The sequence below is a fragment of the Poromitra crassiceps genome (assembly GCF_964638095.1).
Source record: "Poromitra crassiceps genome assembly, chromosome: 4".
In the NCBI taxonomy this organism is placed as follows: domain Eukaryota; kingdom Metazoa; phylum Chordata; class Actinopteri; order Beryciformes; family Melamphaidae; genus Poromitra; species Poromitra crassiceps.
In genome coordinates, this window is record NC_139626.1 from 37,523,246 (window position 1) to 37,534,334 (window position 11,089).

General features: G+C 43.6%; 1 protein-coding gene across 1 annotated transcript; it reads left to right on the forward strand.

Annotated features, from left to right (window-relative positions):
- The first annotated feature begins 185 nt into the window (after window positions 1-185).
- On the forward strand, window positions 186-6,933 carry mogs (mannosyl-oligosaccharide glucosidase). Its single transcript, XM_083634920.1, has 5 exons — window positions 186-271; window positions 864-1,226; window positions 2,126-2,349; window positions 2,671-2,864; window positions 4,157-6,933. Exons 2-5 carry the CDS (start codon window positions 878-880, stop codon window positions 5,925-5,927), a joined length of 2,538 nt encoding a protein of 845 aa, XP_083491046.1. The 5' UTR covers window positions 186-271; window positions 864-877; the 3' UTR covers window positions 5,928-6,933.
- Window positions 6,934-11,089: the final 4,156 nt, after the last annotated feature.

Below are 11,089 nucleotides of genomic sequence, written 5' to 3' on the forward strand. Positions count from 1 at the left end.
TTAGCTTGCAAAAAAATCTCATATATATATATACCGGTATATAATGTGTGTGTATATATATATATATATATATATATATATATAATATAAGTTAACTCCTGTTAATTCTGTGCGTGTGTGTGATGCCCATACGCAGAGCAACCCATACGTAATGACACATACTCGCGAGCATTCTCGGGAGTACACGTCAGTGCAAATGGGTAGTAACCAGGAAGTGGCTAGTAAAGCTAGCAACGGATAATGAGCAGCTGAGATTCTGGTATTTTGACAGGTTAGTAGCCACCTCTCGCAAAATAAGATTTTTCAATGAACATGTATTAACTGTAACTTCGCCCAACAGTATTGTAGCTGTAGACCACTTTAACTCACATTACACATTGTAACAGCCAGTCGGTTTAGCAAAAAAAAAACTAGCATGACAGCACCACTAGCGTGCAGGCAACGTTGCATTGCCGCCGGGGCGTAACGTTATAGTAGTAGCGAATGAACTAACGTGTAGTAAAACCGATGTATTTTTTTTTGTTGTATTTAAGGGAGTTGTATTTTGGTGAGACATTACACATAGGATGAAATTGAGTTTTAAATATGGGCACATTAATCGCGATCACAAGGCAGCCAACCTGTCTTACCATGCAACATTAGCTGGACAGTGGACTGCCTCCCTGCTCTGTCAGGAGGACACGCCACCTGCCGTTTTGGTCTAATCTCCTACAACACAAGTGAATAGTGGATTGAAAGTGTGTGGTTTATACCGTTTGAAGCAAACGACACCTTTGCCATTTCGTTCCATTGATATTAACGCACAGAAGCTAGACTATTTGGCTTGACTTAAACATACAACCCCAACCATCTCTTCCTCTCAGCTCAGCAGGGCAGGATGGGCAGGCAGAGGAAGAGGGTGGTGACCGGTGAAGCTGCTCCCCCTCCAAGGAAAGATGAGAAGCCTGCTGCATTTCACCGCAAGGAGAAGAAGAAGAAAGTAGACATTGGCAGAGTCTTCATCAACATTTCCATCGGCCTTTGCATATTCAGCCTCATTTGGTTCTTTTATGCCCTGTACATGCGCTCCAGCCTTGCCAAACGGGTGGTGACTCTGCACCCTTCACCCAGTGTCCTTGATGCCAACAGCACTGATGCCAAGGTGTCGCCTGAGAGGTTCTGGGGTTCATACAGGCCTCAGGTCTACTTTGGCATGAAGACCAGGAGTCCCAGATCACTTGTGACAGGTAGCCTGGCGCTATTCTTTCTCCCTTCCTTTGCAGTCAGACATGTGGTGCTAGCAAATCTGTCCTGGGAGGGTTAACATTTCATTGATTACATTGGGAAGTACAGGAATTAGCTAGTCAAATGTTACCGCTAATGTGTGCACAGTTGACATGAAATTCACACCTCTGCCTGTGCAGGGGAAGCAGGAGACTTAATTAGTTTCGGATGGGAGACTATAACACCTCCCTTCATATGCGTTTTAGGAAATGTAATGGGGTATCGGTATAGCAAATAATTAGAGCTAGGAAAGAATGGCATAACGGCGGCCTAGGCTACTACAGAGTTGACAATATGAAAATACTCATAAAACGCACAACGTCGGCCACACAAGTACAGTCATATGCATCACATCAACAGCTGCAAAGCTATGTCAATCGAACAATGCCAAACTACTGAAAGCGCAGTGCATGTCAGCCAGACATAACGATATCCAATATCACTGCTAAAATATGACAAAAGTAGAAACAACTGAAGGAATAACCTTACTTTTTTTGGACAATGTTTCTTCTATATTTACATACATTGCATTGTATGTTTTCTTATTCTGCAAATTAACCATTCAACTTCTCACTGTTCTCATCAGCCATTTGAAAAAGTGGTGGGGACAAGACATGTCCCCAGTGTAAATGACACCTGTGTCCATCTATAATTAAGAATAGGGCTTAATTATGAGTTGGCTGGTAAAATAGAACTTGGCCAATATTGAGACTAATTGGAAACTGTAGCCAATAAGTTACGTTTCCTACAAGACTGGGAGCCCATTTTCAAATCTATGTATGGGATATAATTTGACAGCTTTGAACATTTCTGCATCCTCTGTGCTATTCAACCAAATTTATTTGACACCTCTTTTGCCTAGGCTTGATGTGGATGCGTCAGTTTTCCGACATGGACGTGAACCTGAGGCACACTTGTGAGCAGGGTGACCGTTTGCCAGGCTACGGCTGGCTGATGCATGATGGCCTCAGCTTTGGTGTGCAGGAGGTCCGCGAAAATGACTTCACCCTGACCACGGAGTTTGTCAAGAGGATGGGTGGGGACCATGGAGGAGACTGGACCTGGAGGATCACTGCCAAACAGCATGTGAGGAGGACAGAGGACAAGGCTTTTATTTAGACTCTTTTGCAGATGTTGAGTTTCCCTTGACCCCTGAGTGAGGACATTTCTGGCCAATTAATAAATCCCACAATTTCAATTGATATATTTTTCAATCGGATTATCTTTTTATATAGCAGTTGATGCCCCAAAAACTTCCAAGCCATAGCCATGGTTGTATTTAGTTTTATTTCATATTTGTTTCGAAGCACTATATCACTACGCCCATCCCTCAACCATGGTTCTATTTAGTTTTCTCTCTCCAACACTGAATATTATTCAATTTCCCTGTGTTTGTTTGCCCACCAGAGTTCTGCCCCTCATGCGCCAGTCATCTCCCTGATGTTCTACGCAGCGACAGATACTCAAGGTTCCCTGGAGGCCCACGTGGAGGAAAGAAACCGCTTGGGGTCCATCACAGGGTTCTCCGAAGAGCTTGGAAACTTCAAGATCACCTTCCGCAAACCTGTCACTGGGGAGTTATCCAGTGTTAAATATGCCAGGTAATTGTTTGAATACATGAGAAAAAGGTAAGACCATGATTGTGGTAGTTGTTAATGATAAGTGGACAAGGAAACTCTGGAGGGAAGAGTATTCAGTGAGTGCCAGTGCCTCAGTTTGATCACAATTAAATATGAGCAGCAAAAACATCTGACAATAAGATTTGGCAATGCATATTGGCAAGACTGGGTAACTATGAATAACTCTTCAAATGAACACAATATGGTAGAAAAGTGCACAATTGCTTTAATTAATCAAACAATAAATGAAATGAGGAAAAAGGCAATAAAAAGCTTGATGCAAAGCTTGGGATAGTCACATTTTTGTAGCAAAGATGACTGTTTCTATATTATTATTGTAGGGCAGTTCCTAGAAAACGTCAGTTTGAGAAACCACAGATAGCTTAACCTTTTGCATTTGGGCTCCTACCCTTCTCCTTAAACGGCTGCCATTAAATGAGTAAATCCAAAAATGAGAAAGAGGAGATCAGAAGAAAACAGTCGTTACATTCATTCTTAATAGAAAGTGGATCAAGACTCTGCCAGCAACATTCAGAGGGAGCACCAATATTTCACGGTTTCACGAAGGCCAGGGAGGAGCAAAGTAACAAAATAGAAAGGTATGCCCTCATACGAATTATAATAATTGTATGAATTATGATTGGTATGTAGGGAGATGGATGATATGCACCATAATAAGGCTGCAGTTTAAGTAGGAGTCTGTGGTACAGGTTTGATTTTATATCGTGTGGCAAAAAGCTGTTAACCTCTAAGCCTTTGTTCACACCAGGCGCTTAACAGAAGCTGAGTGTCACGCTAAACCGGTCACACAGCGCGCCTTGCTCCTGCCCACAACTTGTATTGACTTCACGCCTGGCAGCTTTACACTTGGAAAATAGAACAGAATCCTGAACGATGGCTTCAGCGTGGCTTGAGCGTGGCACACGTGTGGCTGGTGTGAACGGTCTCGCCTGTTAACAAGATCGCCGAAATGAAACTGCGTCGCTTCAGCGTGGCTTGAGCTTGGCTTCGGCGTGTGGTGTGAACGAAGTCTCCAGTATAGCATGAGTGACAGAGCAGAGGTTTACACCAGACTCGTCTTGCATCTCAGTATACATTATGTTAAGACTTAACAAGCATAGCTAGTGCAGTTAAGGTTACTTATGATAGTGTTTGACCTCTTATGTAACTTTTTATTTTGACTGCTATGCAGCAGAGACAGCATGAACAGAATAGAAGAATAGACACTAAATGTGCAGAGTGGTTGACTAATTGTTTGTTTCTCATCTTTTCAGCTATAACTATCTGTCGACCGTTACTCCCGGCTTGGAGAAGCTGACGGACATTGTGAAGAACAGTCTCAACCGCAGGTTTGTCTACAGTCCTCCTTCTGGCGAGAAGAGGCATTACATCGCTGTAGACACCTACAAACCTCCCCACCACCAGCACCAACAGAAACCTGCCGACACCAGGAAGGAGAGTGACTTTGTGGTTCACCAGGTGACCGTCCAGACGCCTTTCCAGATCGAGGTTCTGTTTGAGTCTGGAAGCTTCCGCAGCCGCCCCAACCAGCTGGTGGGGCCCACCATGACCGAGGAGCTGGAGAAGAGGAAGGCGGCGTTTGACGCTAAGTTCGAGAAAACGTTTGGCCTTGAGAGCAAAGGTTTCGTCCAGGCACAAGTCAAGTTTAGCAAGGCAGCACTCAGCAACATGTTGGGTGGAATGGGCTACTTTTACGGCCAGTCGGTGGTCCAGTCACTCTACAATGAGTACCCGCTCCTGTACCCTGAAGGCGCCTTATTTACTGCTGTTCCGTCACGTTCTTTCTTCCCTAGAGGATTCCTTTGGGATGAGGGGTTTCACCAGCTGCTGCTGAGCAAGTGGGACCCCCAGGTGACACGGGAGGCCACCGCCCATTGGTTAGACCTCATGAACATGGAGGGCTGGATTCCCCGTGAGCAGATCCTGGGGGACGAGGCTCGCAGTAAAGTCCCAGCTGAGTTTGTAGTCCAGCGGAATGAGAACGCCAACCCACCCACTCTCTTCTTGGCCCTTCAGGAACTTATCGAACAGCTCCCTCCAAACCCCGACACGGCAGCATCTCAACCGACGCTGGCTTTCCTCCGACGGCTCTTCCCTAGACTCAAAACCTGGTTTGAATGGTACAACACCACGCAGTCGGGGCCCCTACCCAACTCCTACCGCTGGCGTGGCCGTGACAAGGACACCAATCTGTTCCTCAATCCCAAAACCTTGACGTCCGGGCTGGATGACTACCCACGGGCCTCACACCCCTCGGCAGACGAGCGCCACGTGGATTTGCACTGCTGGATGGCATTGGCCTCAGGCATCATGGCGAGTGTGGCACGGCACCTAGGTGAGCCCCATGAGGAGTACGAGCACACGCACCAGGTGCTCACCGACAACAATCTGCTGAACGAGCTCCACTGGTCAGAGCAACTCCGTGCTTTCAGTGACTTTGGCAACCACACCCAGTCTGTGTCCTTGCAGCAGGAGAAGGTATATGTCCCTCCTGGGCAGCCGCGCCATCAGTTCCCTGTGGCACGCCTGGTGCGCTCTGTCCGTCGGGCCCCCAAGCTACAGCATGTGAACGCGCTAGGTTATGTTAGCTTGTTTCCCTTCTTACTGCACATCCTCAAGCCTGACTCACCTAAACTAGAGCATATCTTTCGAGACATGGGAGACACTGATAAGCTGTGGACACCCTACGGCCTGCGCTCACTCTCCAGGGCCGATCCCATGTACATGAAGCGAAACACTGAGCACGACGCCCCCTACTGGAGGGGACCGATATGGATCAACATCAACTTTTTGGCAGTCAGAGCCCTGCACCACTACGGCAACACCGAAGGGCCACATCAGGAGAAGGCAGCTGCCCTATATCAGCAACTCAGGACTAATGTTATCAACAATGTTTACAGACAATATGCTGAGACTGGGTATATCTGGGAACAGTACAGTGACAGCACTGGCAGGGGCCAAGGAAGCCACCCGTTCACTGGCTGGTCAGCCCTGACAGTATTGATGATGGCCGAGCAGTACTGATTCTATAGAGCTCATCTCAAGTACTCTAAGACACTGGCCCTCATTCATCACACCGTCACTGAAACAACAGCATGGTTCAAGTCATGTTTTAAGATGTATATAAAATACTCTACTTGGACTAATAATTTGTGTCTGATATGGTTTTTCCACACAAAAAAGTTAAATTACCTTATTGAAATTCATTGAACAATGACTTCCCCTCCTTCAAAAAAAATCCAGAATCTGTAAATATGCAAATATTGTAGATTTTTTCTTTCTTTAGTTTAACTGCTGAATACTAGTGTCAAACGCTGACAACGTTCTGCACAGTGAAGCTCAAACATTCAACTGAAGGAACAAGAAGAGAAACACTTTTTTTGAGTGGATGTGGGTGTTTAAGTGTTAAACTGCTTGTGTGCAACATGCCTTGTCTTATTGATGAGACTTTCCTACCCATTGATGTAAGTAAGCACAGGGTCCAATGGAAAAGCATGTTCTCAAGAACACATCACAGCCACATTTAGCAGTGCCCTTTAATCGAACAAATCTACAGGGTATCCTACCAATTAATTTATTTGTATCTACTGTATATGTACTGTATGTGTGAGGGATGATTGTATACATGTTTATAGGGAGGTGCTGCTGTGTGGGGCCGAACACTTTACCATATTGTATCTATCAAAAACAAACTGAAAGAAAGTTATGGCATTCCCATTTTTTAAAGGAATACATTAGTAGCCAATCTATAATAATGCGAAGTGTCTGTGTGTGAGCAGAATTGTGTTCGGCCACAGCTATGCCATTTTATGTGCGATCGGGCTAAATCTTTCAGGAAGTGTAAAGTGCGGGTGACCTAACAGTGCCTGATTGCCCCAATTACCTAATGATGTGATGTCACTCGAGCAATGATGACATTATCTGGTGACATCATCATTGAGTGCACGAGCGACATCACTGGTGACATCACCAATTCTATACTGGGATATCATCAGTGATTTAGGATGAATCTGAGTGTGTCCCGGAGGCATTGGAGACCACTGTGTTCCAGCCCTGGGGGAGGGGGAGGGGGAGGGGGGAGGGGGCGTCCACTAGTAGTTATAGTATTGGTAAAAAAAAATATGATTATAGATTGACACACATCAAGGCACATTTTTTCATTTGTATTTCCGTAGCATGCAGAAAACCACTGGTCCGTCTCTCCAAAAGAGGTTCAATGCTTTCACACTATGAGAGGATGACATTACATGTACAACTGTGATTACATTTATAGCAATTTTCTGGGAGAATGAGCACGAATGAGTGAGTGGTGCATTCACTTGACAAATGAGGGCCATTGTCTTCAATAGTGCCATTTTCTGTCTTCTTGCTATGTCTTCAATTATCTGCTGTCTTAATGATTGGTCATTTTCAATCTAAACTGTTTTGTCCCAGTCTTTCTGACATTTATGGCTATACAGTTTTGCTCCACTTTTATAATGTTTTGCGCCTCTAAAAGCAGCAGTATTTTGTATATTCAACCTGTGGTTTGACTGGCAGGGAACATCATGAAATTTGACTGTGGCATTGTCTTTCTTTTGTTAAGAAACAATAAATGATTTAAAAATTGTACTTTTATGTTGTACTGTAATGTGTTTGTTGGTATGTTGCCTCCTTTGAGGGAAATCTATATTGAATCTAAAGGCCTGTGTCCACCAGCTGCGGTACAGTTCCGTGCAGCTGCCTGAACAGACCCACACACATGTAATCTTGTCAGACGCATGCGCGATCTGACAAAAATAGAACAGATGCGTATTTTTGCAATACAGTGTGAGTTGCCCATCTATTAACATGGTCCAGAGTTTGTTTCCACAGCGGTACCGGAGCCGCACAGAGCCGTACCGCAGCTGGTGGACATTGGACGTTAGCATGCATCTACAATCATGCTTGGAAAGGAGGAGCCAGAAAAATACCTCCTACCTCTCTCCTTAGTTCTTAGTTTATTTTCTCTCCTAGCACTTCTCTATGGTCACGAGGACATTGACATTATAGCATTATAGCATATTCATATTGGGTGCTTTGTAATTGGTCTTAGAATTGAAAGCGTATTCTTTTGTTGCACTTATGCAAGTTCCACTGGGTGAGAGCATCAGCGAAATGCCTCAAATGTAAACATAAATCAGAAATCACACATTTCAATCTTTCTTTTTGACTTTTTGAAGCAAATGGCCTCATTGGCAAAAGGAGTGCAAAGAACAAAATATCCAGAAGTACATACATGTAGCCTATTTTATTAACCCCTCAATTGTTGGACTCTCAGTGATATACATGTAATAAAATGTATTTTAAATGGCAGGCAGTTTCTGACTGTGTGCACGTTTGTCTGATGTTTTCGGTAAGCTTTCAACTTAAAGTGATAATCCATAAGATTTCAGTTTTGTTCTCTTGGGTGACACCTATTGGTGATGAGTGGTAATTTCAGGTGAGATCCAAACTGTAATTATGTGACATTACTCAGTTTGTTTGGCCATAGTAACCACCCGTAATGCTAGCAGAGCCTGGAAAAAAGTAGCTTGTTATCCTACTTCACACAAGAGTTGTCAGGACCCTACAGAGTGAGTCTATTGTGTTAGCTCCGCCCACCCTGTGTCACCACCATAGACTGTAAGGTCACCACAGACACCAAGTTCATAAATGCTGCAATAGTGAAAATGCAAAGGCTTCCATCAATGGGCCATACGCTCAATCACCATTGTGTTAAGTCACTATCAGATAGATAGTGACTTAACACACATTTATTTCGATGAAAATCTTCTGTATTATCACTTTAATAATAGCAATCAAATGCTCAATTCCAGAGGTTTTTGGATTTGTGAGGTTTTACTCGTTGACAATAGATGGGAGATACTGTTGATAGAGAATAGTTTGTTTGTTTGTTTGTTTGTTTATTTTGACTGCTATCATATAAAAGAAAATAGTGGAATGGCTTCCCAGAAATGTGTTTAAGGTTAAAGGAACACTCCGCCCATTTTCAACCAGCTTTGTATCATTAGAACATCAGTAGTATATCAGAAAACTGTGAACGGTTTTGAAGTCTGTCATATAATTTGACAGTTATTGAGTGTTAAAGTGTGGACCAGTGACATCACTGGTCCACACTAACTCAAATTAATAACTCATTAACTCAAATCAACTCTCAATAACTGTCAAACTAGATGAATGATGAATAGTTTGACAGTTATTGAGAGTTGATTTGAGTTAATGAGTTATTAATTTGAGTTAGTGTGGACCAGTGATGTCACTGGTCCACACTTTAACACTCAATAACTGTCAAATTAAATGACAGACTTCAAAACAGTTTACAGTTTTCTGATATACTACTGATGTTCTAATGATACAAAGCTGGTTGAAAATGGGCAGAGTGTTCCTTTAAGAGCTAAATGTCTAATATTTAATGCTTTGATGGCAGTGGAGAGTGAAAGGAAGAATAAGGAAAAGGTCCGGGCATGTCATGAGTTAACCTCTGACTCACAATATCATCAGCACATGGTAGATATGTGCTTTCAACATTGTTTACGGCTTCTTAGATTCCAGTTATTGACATGCAATGTGCATATATAGTATTAGATTGTACATAATATGTGCTTATTTAACCATTGAGAATACCATATGTTTTATTCATCTCGTGCTTAATACTCGCGTGTTCAGCAGAGATGTCAGCACTCCTCTGTCAGTCAAAGCAGACGGTAGCTTCACTGCACTGTGTGACCTTAAGTACAGGAGCCTGGGCCTCGTCCTTTTGTCAGATGGCGCATTCGAAGGCCACTAGCTGACGTCAATCTGCCGCTACTTATTTCTTTTACCTGCATGGTTTCCATGGAGCGCAGTTGTTGTGAGGTCTGGCTGCTTAATTAGCTCAAATCAAAAGGCATGGGAGAGTGCACGGTTGGCAAATTCTTTTCACTTGTTGATCTGTACATAGTCACACACCTGGGCATACAGTGGAACATTGGAACATTCTTATTAATACTTTGACACAGACACACAAACACACACACACACACACACACACACACACGTCTGGGTGGCGAGAGCACCGATGTGGCCTCTCTCTGTGTGTGTGTGTGTGTGTGTGTGTGTGTGTGTGTGTGTGTGTGTGTGTGTGTGTGTGTGTGTGTGCACGATCACTGGGTTCCTTGTCTTTTATGAAGCCTGTGAATAGGCTAGATGTGCAGTTGTGTCGTTGAAGGCAGCGGATGGTGCATGGCAAGGTTGCATGGCTAAAAATAGTGCTTCTATCAAGCAGAGCAGCAGTCACGCTGCGAAGCCACAGTTATGAGAAGATATGGTCAAGACTCTTACTGTATTCATCAAGATGGTGGATATTGGAAATTGGTAATAGCATCTGGCACGCTTATGTCAAGGTGTAGGCTATATACCTATATATCTTTGTGCATGTTTCTCTCAGAAACGTTGCCAGACATTCGTTTAACCGAACTGTGGCGAGTTGAGATCTCTGAAGCTATTTACCAGTGGATGATGTTGTATCAATGTGCAATCATTGCCCTCGGGTTTAGTCGTAGGAGACACGAGCTCATCGCTTGACCTTTTGCCCTATTAACGCAAAGCGCACTATCAAGGGATTTGGACACAGATGAGCCATATCCTCTGCCTTTTTCTCTTTCTCTCAGAGGAGATGGATTCTACATCCCCTCGATGCAACTACAGTCCAAAAAAAAAATGCATTTATTCTTTTGAAGAGTGCGGACAATCTGTGTGACTAAAGCACTCACTGCGCAATCCATCCCCCTCACCCAGGACCCTTTCCTCACAGTGAAATGGGATAATAGCCAAACAGCATCAGAGCTAACTAATGTGACTGCATAATAAACAGATGAGTCAGGGGACTATTATTTATTTATTTGCATATTACCTCAACCTTATCAGAACCTCAATATATGGACTATTTTGTGACTGTCCAGTGCCACTTAATTGGGCCGTGAGTGCAGGGAACACACAGTGAATACAGTGTCCAAATGGCCACTGCTCAATATTGAAATAAAGAGGGTGAAAATCTCAGCAGAGTAATCATAAAGTTGTCTAATATCCCCACTAGCAGCGAGTGCTCTGTGGAATGTAATTACTGGGAACTTATGCTAGAGGGAGCTAATTAATAAGGCATTTGTGAGTGGAAAAGAGCCTTTTTG

What these genes read in the sequence shown, in the direction of transcription:
- mogs (XM_083634920.1), top strand. Translation starts at nt 878, where the DNA reads ATGGGCAGGCAGAGGAAGAGGGTGGTGACCGGTGAAGCTGCTCCCCCT. An exon ending in TCCCAGATCACTTGTGACAG is followed by an intron (nt 1,227 to 2,125) that starts GTAGCCTGGCGC and finishes TCTTTTGCCTAG; the next exon opens with GCTTGATGTGGATGCGTCAG. An exon ending in GGATCACTGCCAAACAGCAT is followed by an intron (nt 2,350 to 2,670) that starts GTGAGGAGGACA and finishes TTTGCCCACCAG; the next exon opens with AGTTCTGCCCCTCATGCGCC.